This window comes from Sparassis crispa (genome assembly GCF_003851025.1).
Source record: "Sparassis crispa DNA, contig_000002F, whole genome shotgun sequence".
Classification (NCBI taxonomy): Eukaryota; Fungi; Basidiomycota; class Agaricomycetes; order Polyporales; family Sparassidaceae; genus Sparassis; species Sparassis crispa.
Genome location: NW_020939749.1, coordinates 1,107,383 through 1,120,342, shown reverse-complemented (window position 1 = coordinate 1,120,342; position 12,960 = coordinate 1,107,383). Strand labels below are relative to the sequence as shown.

The window sequence follows — 12,960 nt, the reverse complement described above, 5'->3', positions numbered from 1 at the left end:
CTCAGCCTCTATTACAAAGGAACGACTGTCTTCCTGCAGGTAACTAGAGGCTGTATCTATGAGCCTAGCAGCGCAGTACGTGGGTGGTAGAGCGACACGTACCATGCGTGGGTCGAGTACTGTGCAGGCAGCGAGAAGTGCATTGATCCACTTATTTATTATACTCAGTTCAAGCTGTAGGTAGATTCCTTAGAATACAGACCCTAGCCATCAATACACTTTTTAAACCGCACTGCAAAAAAAAAACAGTTCAGTGGTCTGCAGGCCAGTGAGGTGGACAGCCGAAACAGAAACAAACACCGAGGATGAAATCCTAAGAAAGGCAGGCGTGGTGACATCTGTCACGTTCGGATCTAACCGAAAACGAGATATGTTGCAGCGAAAACGTAACAGACGACCAAACGCTACTGCGAGAACTGGATAATTTTGTCCGCTGAGGCCCTTCATAGTTTGTGGCGGAGTCATACGTTCTTCATAGTATACCCTGGAGGTTCAAATTTCAAACCCGAGGATTTGCAGGGATGTCCTAAACCAGAGTTATCGCGACGGTAGTCTGGGCATCTGCCTTCCTGATAGTGCGAATGCTTGTCCAACCAAGTCAGAACCGGCTGGAGACTTTCGCAGACCGTGACGGTGCATTCCGGATACGCCCTCCATCTAAAATATCAAGGACTCGGAAACCCATACTTACGTCTGCCTTGACGCGGCCGTACTTTCTTGCGTGCAAGCTATTCTAGAAGTCGTCGGAACATCCACCCGACACTGGCAACCTCGCAGGCCCATCGGCATACACGGTGACATATCTACTCAAGCGATATCAACGTTCGCAACATAGTCGAGTCACCGTATCGTTCTCCTAGCTCTGCGTTGTTGGTACACAGTAGTGTGACTCGTCCATGCCGGGGCGACCAATGGCAGAGTTGCTTCCGCCCAGTATTAATGGTGCTCCGCTCTACTAGACTACTAGCCCGCTCTGCCTGGAAATTTTTCTCAAGGCGCTTGACCACAATCCCAAACTTTACACGGGAATGTTCCCGTGGCTATTCCCGTACGGACTGGGGGGGTTCAAGAATGATTTGATTCAAACTCGGCTTGAGCGTGCGCGGTATATCCGTGAGCAATATTCTACTCACACCGTCTTTCCGCCGTATAAGCCAACTTGACACAGGAGCTATCTGTGCTGTGCCGTTAGTCCGGTATGGAACGAAGCCATCGTCGGTATTCAACCAGACCTTAAGCCTTAGACTTAATATTATTCCATTTTCCAGCGGCAGTACCTCGTCATTGATTCATGCTCACGGGTGTGTGGCCATCGGAGATTCAGGCCTTGGACCTTACACACGGCTCTTTTATGTCCAGACCATAACAAGTGAGGTATGTCCAGACGTCCTTGCAAGTGTATCATAGCATACTGATATCGACGGGATTCCAAAGGATGCATGTACAATGACTTAATGTGCCCGAGCACACCCCTAATTAGGCTTGGTGCTTCGTCACGCAGACACACGAATCTTCCGTTCGTGCATAAAATGCGCAAATTAGGGACATCTCCATGCTCCGAACAATAGTCACCTAACATTTTAACCCTTAACAAGATGAAAGTGTAAAAACGGACATAAATGAACTCAGTTTTGCTCACACAAAGCCTAATAGTCTCAATTGACCAGCTTTTGAGTTCTCTGTCTAGGTGTGTGTTGTCCTTCTATCACAGACTGTGCAATTTATGAGCCAGGTGTTTCGCCAAGTTCTGCAGTTGCTGTTCTGCCGGTTCTGCCAGTAGAACTCTGGTCCATTCGGCATCAAAAAATGCATTTCTCGCAGATGCCGCACAATGTCATGATTGGCCAGTGGTGACATGACTGTGGAGCGACGTCGCACAAATTGCCTTTTTAGGATATTCGCGCAATGACTGCAGGAAGAAATAAATACCTGATCCAATATTATGCAACACCCTACACTGAGACCTCGCCGGCTGTTCCCCGTTGCCAATGCCTTTAGACAACCACAACTTACACCATCTCAGAGCCCAGCGTTGTCGTCGACCTCCTGCTCGTCGCTCACCACTTCATCGTCCGACTCCGCGTTGTCGATACCCTTTGATCACCTCACAATTCAGGACCAGGACCTATATCGACTAACAGTCAAGTACGACGGTGGTCCATACCCGCACGCTCCCAGCCACGCACCACTGGGCCCAGTGGTTAGATTAGAAGCACTGGAACACTTGGTCGAAGAGAGAATGTTGGACAAGAGCTCGAGGGTGTCTGCAGACGAGGGTGCGTGCTCGCGATTTCTTCCGTCGTCAGATTTCTGCTTCCCCGTTGTTCGCCCTTGTGCACGTTTCACGCCGTTACGGATTAGCCTGTTGCCGCGTCTGTGCGATCGAGGTTGCAGGTAACATAGATACATACTACTTACCACGCCTGTATCGCCGGGCAGCCGCCCTGCGCTCTGGCGGACGATATGGACCCTGTGAGTGAGAGACAAACCTGCGAAAACAAGACTGGTCGGCACGGAATCCTGAGGGATTTGGCTTTTGGCTCGCAGCAGCTGAGAACTTTTTCTTATCACCATCTCCGGGTATCCGATGCGCCGAGAAATTGGCTCCTACGCCGTATGTTGTCATTGCCGTTGCGTGCACTTGGCAGTCGTCACGTTCGCAGTCATCGGCAGGCCGGTCGCACACGAGCCATTGACAGCCTACCTGATTTCCGCCTAAGATATTTTACTCTGTGGGTGCAACACTTGCACCAAATCTTTCTTGCGCATTACATACATGGACTGATGCCATCGTTCTGCAGCTCCCTCTTCCTATCATATTCCCTCTACAGCCCGTCCCTTGCTCCTCCCCAGGAATTCTTCCTTTTCCAAACAACACGCATCCTTTGATACGCCTCGCGAGGTGCCTCTACCATATATGCCCTCGCCCCCCCACCATACACCGTACGCTGGCAGCAGCACTCCATCACACTCTCGTACCAACTCTGCCGATCAGGATACGGAAGCTCTTTCATGCATGTCCTCCAGGGCTGCCGAAAAGAGGATAGACACTGCGTACTCCGGTTACGACTGTCCGTCATCGGACGAGTCCCGCACGTCTTCCGATAGCCTTCCGAGCGTGCTAACGTCGTCGTCGGGATCAAGCATGCAGCGCACCGATACGCCCATGGACGTCGGGCCTGGCTCGTACTACGTGGAGATGTCCGAAGCCTCCACTTCGCAGTATGCGTCAACAAGCTCCTTGCAGCAGTACCCAAGATCGGCGGGTAAGGCCATCAGCTCTCCTGTGCAGCTATTTTCTCGTCCTTCCTCATCGCCAGACGCGTCGGCACCAGCTCTCTCCCGAATACATTCGCCTACTCCCGTAAGGCCATCCGTACCTGATCGCGGTTCCACGGCGAGCCTTCCCTTACCAATGCACACTCCTTTCCACACGCTGCCGCCCTCCTCCGAGCATGTCACTCAGGAGGATCGCGCGGTGGGTACCTCACCACAGGCGGGGTTGAGTCGAATGTCTATTTCGCCCTATCGTCATCCGTCATCCGGGCCATCGTTGTCAGCGATGTTCCCTTTGGGCGATTTAGCTTGGATGTATGACAGAAATGCCTCTCCACCTCTTGCTTCTCCAATCAACAGCGACTCTCACTTCTCGGTATCTACACCATCAGCAGCAGTTGTGACTGAGAGATCAATGCCTCCGCCAGCACCTCCCACTGTTTTAACTCCTCCGCCCTCGAACGAGGAAAGGTGTCCTAGGGCTCCCCATGACTCTTTCTTGGCACATTCTCCGCCTCCAACCGATAGTTATATCGCTGTCGAGACAAATCCTCACGAATACAAGTTACTCGTGCGGCTCCCGGGATTTCGAAGAGATGCCATGTGAGCCTTGCATTCATTTATGACGGGTTCTCATCTTGATCCACGACACGTATTCTTGCCCATACAGTACACTCTCGACACGCAAAAGACGTATACTGCACGTTGTCGCAGACTCGTGGGAGCCTGGAGGTGGTAAGCCAATTACCGCAACGTCGTGATCGCGTCAGATGATGGGTTAACTTTTTCCTTGATGGGTCTGCCTTTTCTTCGTCTCAATGTCGGCGAATAGGTCACTTCGAACGGCGAATCTCTTTTGGGTACGACGCCGATCTCGCTCAAGTGCGTGCCGAATTCGATGGCGAATTCCTCCGCGTGATCGTCCCGAGGCGCGCATTACCAGCGGCGTATTGGAATCCGCGTGTTTGATAGGAAGTTCGCTTGGCGTTGTCTCGTGCTCTCCGTCTTCTCTCTGAAGAAGCCTACATCGGAACCAAGAGATGGAGGCAGTAATAGCTGCAGAGAGTAAGAAAGAACCAAGGACAGCCCATAATTATACCCTCTTGACAGTTACGCATTATGACTATGACCCGCCGGCCCAGCGCTTGTAAATGTGACGGCACATTCATTTTTCTATCCAGTATCCACCACATCGCAAAGCATCGGCATCGACAGCTCCTCATACTCTAGGACACCTTCATCGATTTTGCACCTATATCTTGCATATTTCCTGATCCACTGCCACCAAGCAGTACAATGCATTGCGTACGAGTTCGTTGCACTAATACACGCTCACCGGCACTCACGCTCTGTATCATCTATCGAGGCTATCCAGTACTCGTCCTCGCGTTGCTCGCCATTCCACGTTTCCTTCTGGGAATGTCTTACCCTCACCACCATGAAATCCCCTTTCGCCTGCATGATATCATTTTGTTGAATTCATAACCCGTCACATAGCTGTTCTCTATTCCCTGTTATGTCCACTTAACTCCTGCTTGTACCGTATTTTCCCTGCACTTGTTGCTTGTTCTTCTGTAGGTACGGACTCGTTACACGTTCTTCCTATTCACTTATATCCATAGCATAATCTAATGACATAAAATGCCTTGCAGTTTTATCCGTCATCAACCTTCTGCCGCCTACCTAGATATTTATGCTCTCCGAGATGCACATGGTGTTTGTGTTGAATCACAGGTGCGCACATACTATATATTTAGCCTGCTTCAGCTAACATAAATGATTTCAACCAAAGCGCTCTTCACGAGACTTGCCAAGGAAGAGGATCGCATCACCAATATAGCATCACCAACATGTGTTATCAACACGAGCATGACAGAAGAGACTGGAGCTCCGAGGCACGACTGCAGGGACTTCTATCGCGATCCCGCAGACGCCGAGCACACTTCGCACATCAACATGGAAGCAGTCCGATCTGGAAAGGATGACAAGCTGGGTCCCAACAGCTTGACCACTGGCAGCGACGATGGACAGCAGAAATTACGCCGCTGAGTCCAGCGGTCGCGTGACGAAGGGGAGAGCTTGAAAATGGACGTCATGGCGGCCTGTGATCGCTTCCAGATTTTTGTGGCTGCCCTGAGTTCGTATGCCTTTGTACCAAGACCCCACGCCCGCGCACGCATTTCCTAGTCGGCCCGTACACCCACGACATTGGGCTTTGCAGACGCAAGGAGCATCGCAACGATCCTCCTGCAGTTCATTTGCAACTTCCACTGCGAAGAAATCGTCTTCTTGGCCGGATGACGGGCCGTGACAGTGCCTGCCCATTTCAAGGAGGCAGCGATCATGAGCCGGACAAAGAGTATATTTCCACTTGCGAGAGCTCTTGAGGATATGATTCGATGCCCTCCTTCTGCATAGCCTTCACTTGTTATCGATATGCATGTCATCTCCAACAGGCGGGACAGTGCCCCGTTGAATGCAATTTTGTTTTCTTATGACAATTTTGTTTAGTTAGTAAAAGCTGTGGGCGATAATAACCGCAGTGCCTTACCGGAAATTATTGAGAGCGTGTCTAACGCAGGTGCAGAGCTCGCGGTGCGGCGGTCCTGTCCAGGGTGAGACAGTACTTGAATGACAATTGCAGTCGTTGAATCAGATGCGGAAGTGAACGCCTGAGGTGGGCCGACGCTAAAGTTCAACGTTCAGGGCGGCCAGATGTTGTAAAGTAGTCTCTCCAGAGTCGGAGTCCACTGATTGCACAGAGCCGTGCTCCAGGTGGAATCGAGCCTATCATCGACTATATCTGCCGACGTTTCAACATCCGAATGAATCGAACGATAACTATGCAAGAGTCGCAGGAAAGTTAAATACTTGCTCTTCAGCGCTACAAGATTGCTGTATCTCTCCAACATGTCGAGGCAAAAGCGAACGCTGTTCCTCCGCCCCGAGAGACGGTGCCAGTGTGATTCTGGGAAACTGCTGGCCTGAACCTTCGGGTAATCTGGTAGTATACAATCTTTAAGGAGCTTGCCTACTAAATGACGTAGGGTACTATGGTTTCCGCACGTCGAACTAGATATTATCAACACTCCGCAATGTGAATCCGGGTCGGTGGCGTAGTTGGTTATCGCATCTGTCTTACACATGGTCGTTTTGAAATGTCCACAGAAGATCCTCAGTTCGAGCCTGGGCCGACTCAGAATTGTAGCTTTTGCCTCTCGGACCCTTCTATTCAAGCTCATGGTTTGCAAGTTGTAGCCTTTTCCACATCATCAAGGTCCCAAAACAATACTTATGTGGTTTGAGAGACAATTACAATCCCAACACTAAATATTATCCAGACTGATCCAAAAAACATACGCATCGCAAATCACATCGGCTCTGCCTTAACATGCCTGAGTTCGTGGTCCTCATCAGCCTCATACTTCACTGGCAAAGGCCGTGACCGAACAGGCTGAGCGTGGACATGCTGGGAGAAGTGTTCCCGGAGGCGGTCAGTTGCTTGACGTTGTATCTGTGGAGTGTGAGAACGAGCAAGCAGAAGTCCAGCGACATGACGGCCTACCTCAGTGCTAACCGTCCTCAGTAATGTAAAGAGAGGCCCGACCAAGCCCAGCTGGACGATAATATACCTGAGATGCGGTACAGATCAGCGGTATGTGCAGGTGGGAAGAAACCCGAACATACGCAGCAGCAATCAGGCAGAGGAGTATCGCGAAGTATACCGGGTTGAAGAGGACGGCCATCGCTTCGTTCCACCCGAGCACAACGAGCACGCCGTACATCCAGTACGGAATCTGCGCGACGCTCGATACTGTGCTGCGCTTCGCCTCGACATAGAACGCGTCCGCATCGCGCCTGAACCGGTTCATGAGATCGAGGATCTTTGTCTCCGTGAAAATGATGAGCGTGGCCGGGAAATCGAAGTCTTCTGCCCCGGTGAACGAGTCGGACGTATCTGACGGTAGGGTATATTGCAACGACGGGTCGATAGGTGAAATCTTGGAATAGACGGGAACGAGCTCGAGAGTCTACGTGCACGAAAGTATTGAGCGCCTTGAAATACGCGGAACACGCCAAACGCACCTGATCTCTCGCATTCTTGAACGCGCCGTCAATGTCGTCACCCGGTCTCCACACCCGCGGCACACCGTGTTCGTCATACCTGAAGCGCTCCTCGAAGTGCACACGCAGCTTGCTGAGGAAAGTTGAGTCCGAGGTTTGCTCGCCGATCTTGGCACACAGGGCCAGCCATGCACGTTTCCTCAGTGTTGCAAGAGCCGTTGCATTTTCTTCGTCCGTGCAGTCGAAACCTGCAATAATCCAGCCATCGTTTATATATGGACACGAATATCATGATTTTGTGAGACTCACTTTTCGCCTTAGCAAGATACGATGCCTCGGCTTTCCCCAATATGTCACGGAAGACTGTGAGCACCTTATCCCACATGTCGATTCCAGGCTTGTTGAGGTGTATCTCAACGGGTTCCGAGATCTGCTTCTTGAAATTGCGCTGCGCCGAACTCGATCAGCCGCACGATATGGCACCGCGGCGTTATATGGCGGCTCACCTCAATAATGTTAACCATCTTCTTCGTCTCGTCCTTTCTGCACTGGTCCGCAACGCTTCTGACGTCCTCCTGCAGGAGTGCGAAGGCGTCGTCATACGTCCACTCAGCGCCGTCGACTAGCGCCTCCCCTGCGGCCTCCAGGAATCGTGTCTCGCACCGCCCTCGGGCAGCTTTCACGACGTCGGCGAAGTTGTACCCCTCACCGCGCATGCCCTCGTGCATCTCCGCCTTGAATGTGACCATGCAGTCCTTGTGCAGGTTCTTGAGCTGCCCGAGGAAGAGCGGTGACAGGGTCGAGTCCAGCACGCTGATCAGGTCTGCACGCTTACGTTTGTACACGCCCTGGTGGTAGCGAGACGCGTCACGGTCATAGCGTTCTGAGGTTCGAAGGTCAGCAATTATGCGATGTCATCTGAGGGGGAGGGCTGACCTAGTGCTGTCGAACGCCAGGTGCGCATCATCCCTCCCAGGCCTTCGACTACCTTCCCTGACTCGATTGGTCTTCGTTGCGGCTTGGCCTGCTCGCTGAATTCAACCAACGCCGCGGTGGAAATCTCGTCACAGCGAAATTGTGCCAGTAGTTCTCGCTGTGTAGGAAGATCCAGATCCTTATTTGTCTGAACTTGTTCCTGTATGGTCCGAGCTGTAACCAAGTGACTCCTCGAGCCAGCGAGCTCGACTTACCCAAATACCTTCCATATAGAAGGCAACGCCATCTGCTGGAATTCTCTTATGGTATGCAGGCTTGAAGACATAATCATCACGGGACTTTTCAGCGAAGCGTTTCCTCAATGCTTGGACTTCGACCTCGAACTTGTCTGCTGCCAACATCTTATGTGGGAGAACAGCAAAGGAGAGGTCGAAGTAGTCGGAAAGCCGGCGGTCTTGCAGTTCTGGAGGCTTGGAGAGGGTTTCCCAAATCTTTTGCATGTCCGCCGTCAATGTTGCCTGCAGGTTAGCGAGCGGAGTGGTCCCAATGTGATCACGAATCACGAATAGCAGCATAGTACGTTGATTGCGACTGCGAGAACAGTCAGGAGCTAACATGTGAAAACGCAGAAGACGACGTACCCATCTGCAGTCTTCTTTCCGAACAGGCCGAGGTTCACTTCGAAGACAGTCTTGAGCAATCCCATGTTCGCTCCCTGGTACAAGCCTACTTGGTGTTCCCACAGGTTAACGATGAGGACTTCGGACGAAGCCAGAGAGAAGAGTGCAGATTTGCGTTCGAAGTCCTACGGACGCGTGGGTGTCAACACTCCAATAATCTGTGAAGACCATGAGCAAACCTGATCTTCTCCACGTTCCCTGCCGTCAGTTCCTTCCACGTCCATGACCATCACATTCATTCCCTTAGCCTTACACATCCAGATCCCTAGTAATGACTATGAAGGACTGGGTTGCCAAAATGTTGACAAGATGCTCACCTTTGGTCGTCTGCTGACGTCTGGATTCGTCCATGACGTCGAAGTTTGTTCCAAACAATCTATTCAGTAAGGTACCTAGAGGGTGAATTCAGACATCAATCCTGCCCGAGAACAGGGTAAACCGACTTTTCCCTGTCGACTGTGAGCCAAATACTGAAACAATATCGTAGTCGAAACCAGCATTCTGCAGTCCCCACGTTGCGATTTGGGGAGTCAATTCAGACCTTCGAGAAACGAGATTGAACACCTGGCACCAATTAAGAGAAGAAAAGCTAACGTGAATTGCTTCTCGTCGTCGATGATTTGCACCCGCACGGACGCAGACTCTCTGGTCGCATCGCCGTTGGAGTAATGGCCGTTGACCAGCGACGTTCTGCTCTTGGAAGATGAGCTCTGAGAGCTGGACGCTGGGGGTAACACGCTCGGTTGTGCCATGAGCAGGCGTGAGGATGGTAGTGGTGGTGGAAGGAAAGTGTTGTGAAAGGTGTGTTTCCGACGCGGTTTGCTCGAGCTGCGTGTCCCCACAAGCGCCAACAAGGTAGTTGTTCCAAATATGGCAGTCGAGTCGCGCCCGGCGCTTGTTGTATGTGCTCGGCGCACGGGTGGCAGTTAGTAGCGGAGCGGTTATCTTTGATACTCATGATCAGCCTCAGCTGACCAACCTCTTCTCGATCTCATTTAAACTGTCGTGTTTGCTCACGAAATGGTACCCCTCCTTCTTTAACCTCTCGACAAGCCATTCTGAACGGTGGGAAGTCCCCCCCCGCCTAGAATGGATCAGTTTGCTCAATCGAGGATCATATGGCGCCCTGCCAATCCCGCGCGGACCACTGTGGAGGCGTTCCGTCGCGCGATTAACCTCAAGCATGGTCTGAACCTCAGTACGTCGCGACTGCACTCCCGCCTGAACCCGACGTTTACACCCAATGCAGGAGACTTCTACGACCTGTACAAGTACTCAGTAGGAGACTACACCTTCTGGCTTGACCTCTGGCAATACGTTGGCATCGTATACTCTGTTCCGCCGGCAAAGGTCTACCTAAGCTTACCGCTCACTCTGAGTTCTTGGCTGAAAATGATACCGTACTTGTCTAGATCCTCGAAGAGGGTCGCATGAAGGAGATACCAATTTGGTTCCCGGGAGCCAGATTGAACTATGCAGAAAATCTTCTCCAGTTCAACGATGACGGCATTGCGTGCACTGCCGCGAAGGAGACCGGCGAGGTCTCTCACTACAGCTACAGACAGCTGCGGGAGATGGTCAAGGAAATGGCCGCGGCCATGAGGGTGAACGGACTTGTTGCTGGTGACAGAGTTGCTGGTAGGCCAAGTTCTGCGATTTTTCCTTCCAGTCGCTCATCTGGTCGCGCAAGCCATTGTCACCAATAGCATCTACGCCGTTGTATTAGCGCTTGCGGCAGCGAGCATAGGTGCTATTTTCTCGAGCACTGCTACAGATATGGGGACCCAGGTATGCGGTTGTGCATGCCTGGTCCTGCGTCACGTCTCATCACACTTCCTTAGGGTATTCTTGATAGATATAGACAGATTCAACCCAAGTTCATTTTTTCGGAGACTGAAGTCATCTACGTTGGCAAAACCATAGATCTCCTGCCCCGCATTACTGAAGTCTCTCGGGACCTCATTTCGCGCGGCTTGCAACGTGTGATTCTACTTCCTAGTGTGAAGAGTGGGAAAGAGGTGGATGCAGTGCAGACCGCGAGCGTCCCTAACAGGTGAGCTTCGCGAACTGTCTCTGTTCATGTGAAGTTCAATTGCCTGTTTGCTGTAGTCTTACACTGTCAGCATTTTTGTCGACGGGAGATGGTCGTCCATTGGTGTTTGAACAGCTGCCTTTCGGTCAACCGCTGTACATTCTGTACTCTTCGGGAACCAGTGGACCGCCGAAATGCATCGTTCATTCGGCTGGTGTAAGTGCCGCGCCTTCTGCTTGCTCATTCCTTGATGGACCATGTATCTAGGGCGTACTGCTTCAAGTCAAGAAAGAGCAAGCCATCACGTATGGCATGAACCGGGATGACGTGTATTTCCAGTATACCACCGTACGTGCATGGCATGAGCATTAATCAATTGTTCTTATCCCACGCTTTGCAGACTGGATGGATGATGTGGCCATTCATGCTGAATGGCCTCTCTTGCGGCTGTCGCGTTATCTTGTACGACGGCTCCCCGTTCTACCCAGACGTCCGGGACTTCCTCAAGTTCATCAGCGTCCAGGGGTGAGCGCTTTTGTTGTCTGCCTCACGGGCCCACGTGAACTGATGCCTCCCCAGAGTGACCTTTTTGGGAACTAGTCCCCGCTTCCTGAGCGAGGTGCAGGGACGAGGCATACTACCGTGTTAGTGCACCTCCCCTATGATTTAGCGAACGCGTGAGCTGACGTTTGACACTGCTTCAGGTAAGCTTGCGAACTTCGACTCCATCCGCATCATTGCATCCACCGGCGCGGTCTTGACTGCCCCGACGTTTGAGTGGACGCAGCAGGCGTTCAACCCGGATATACATCTCATGTCTGTCTCCGGCGGGACGGATATATGCTCTTCGTGTAAGTAATGCGACACTAAGCGTTCTCCTCCTCCTCACGCCACATCGGACGCGTAGTTGTTTCCTCTTCGCGTACGCTACCCGTCTACGCTGGAGGTACGCAGTTCTCCCACGTCCAGCAGGTGTGCCATTAACGGTGTATATGTAGAGATCCAGGCGAAGACCCTCGGCATGAAGGTCGAGATATTCGACGTGCACGGCAGAAACATCGAAGACACTGGTGTCGCCGGCGAGCTGGTGTGCACCCGGCCGCACCCCTCGCTGCCCATATGCTTCTGGGGCGACGAGTCCGGAGAGAAACTGAGGAATGCGTATTTCGAGATGTACCCTGGTTCGTTCTTCCCTGCCTCTAGTTACATCGGAGCACCCACGTGTGAGCAGGGGTCTGGCGCCAAGGCGACTTCATCATCAAGAACCCAAAGACACAGGGTCTCATGATCCTTGGACGCAGGTGCGTAACGTCCTTCCTAGATATTTCTCTCCCTCCGTCGCGCCTGACCATTTCCCCCTCCACAGCGACGGTGTGCTCAACCCCAGCGGTGTCCGCTTCGGCTCGGCCGAGATCTACTCCGTGATGGAGCAGTTCACCAACACCGTAGATGACTCGCTCTGCATCGGGCAGCAGCGCCGGGAGGACCCGCACGAGCGGGTGTTGCTCTTCCTCAAGATGCGTCCCGGACACGCGTTTACGGAGTCCCTGGTAGACAGAATCCGTGCTGCGATCCGGAAGGCGCTCAGCCCTAGACACGTACCCGCATACATATTCGAGATCGAGGATATTCCGGTGTGTCTCTCCATCATTGAACGCCAGCATGATCTGACGCCTTTAAATTCTGCAACAGTACACCGTCAACGGCAAGAAGATCGAGATTGCCGTGAAACAGATCGTCTCTGGGTCCAACCTCAAGCCGAGTGGAACGGTCGTAAACCCTGAATCGCTGCAGCTATATTACAAGTATAGAGAGGTGGAGAAGGTGATCGGTGCGAAGGGAAACCCCAAGATGCAAGCTAAGTTATGAAGTGTTACAGGATTTTGTGCGTAGACGTAGACCAGCGAATGGGACGTATGCCGCTTCCAGATCGGCCATCCGTATGACACAGTGCAGACATCCATTCACTTC

At 52.1% G+C, this 12,960-nt stretch overlaps 3 protein-coding genes and 1 non-coding gene across 4 annotated transcripts; 3 read left to right on the top strand and 1 right to left on the bottom strand.

Moving 5' to 3' along the window:
- Positions 1-2,917: 2,917 nt before the first annotated feature.
- Positions 2,918-4,245, top strand: SCP_0303420 (predicted protein; the record flags this gene model as incomplete). Its single annotated transcript, XM_027755738.1, has 3 exons — positions 2,918-3,879; positions 3,947-4,011; positions 4,109-4,245. The coding sequence occupies 3 exons, from the start codon at positions 2,918-2,920 to the stop codon at positions 4,243-4,245; spliced, it is 1,164 nt and encodes a 387-aa protein (XP_027611539.1).
- A 2,136-nt stretch (positions 4,246-6,381) lies between these two features.
- On the top strand, positions 6,382-6,475 carry SCP_t0303410. The gene is made up of 2 exons: positions 6,382-6,419; positions 6,440-6,475. It is a non-coding gene; the product is annotated as a tRNA-Val (tRNA).
- Positions 6,476-6,646: 171 nt separating this feature from the next.
- SCP_0303400 (Protein SEY1) lies at positions 6,647-9,709 on the bottom strand (the record flags this gene model as incomplete). The annotated part of the gene is made up of 13 exons (XM_027755737.1): positions 6,647-6,790; positions 6,842-6,908; positions 6,964-7,307; positions 7,363-7,589; positions 7,651-7,789; positions 7,848-8,224; positions 8,278-8,476; positions 8,532-8,868; positions 8,919-9,082; positions 9,137-9,222; positions 9,275-9,349; positions 9,401-9,498; positions 9,552-9,709. The coding sequence occupies 13 exons, from the start codon at positions 9,707-9,709 to the stop codon at positions 6,647-6,649; spliced, it is 2,415 nt and encodes an 804-aa protein (XP_027611538.1).
- Positions 9,710-10,046: 337 nt separating this feature from the next.
- Positions 10,047-12,858, top strand: SCP_0303390 (Malonamoyl-CoA synthetase vrtB; the record flags this gene model as incomplete). The annotated part of the gene is made up of 15 exons (XM_027755736.1): positions 10,047-10,155; positions 10,207-10,307; positions 10,370-10,595; positions 10,648-10,745; positions 10,799-11,010; positions 11,067-11,205; positions 11,257-11,337; positions 11,390-11,514; positions 11,569-11,633; positions 11,694-11,840; positions 11,897-11,935; positions 11,988-12,170; positions 12,221-12,290; positions 12,356-12,623; positions 12,682-12,858. The coding sequence occupies 15 exons, from the start codon at positions 10,047-10,049 to the stop codon at positions 12,856-12,858; spliced, it is 2,040 nt and encodes a 679-aa protein (XP_027611537.1).
- Positions 12,859-12,960: the final 102 nt, after the last annotated feature.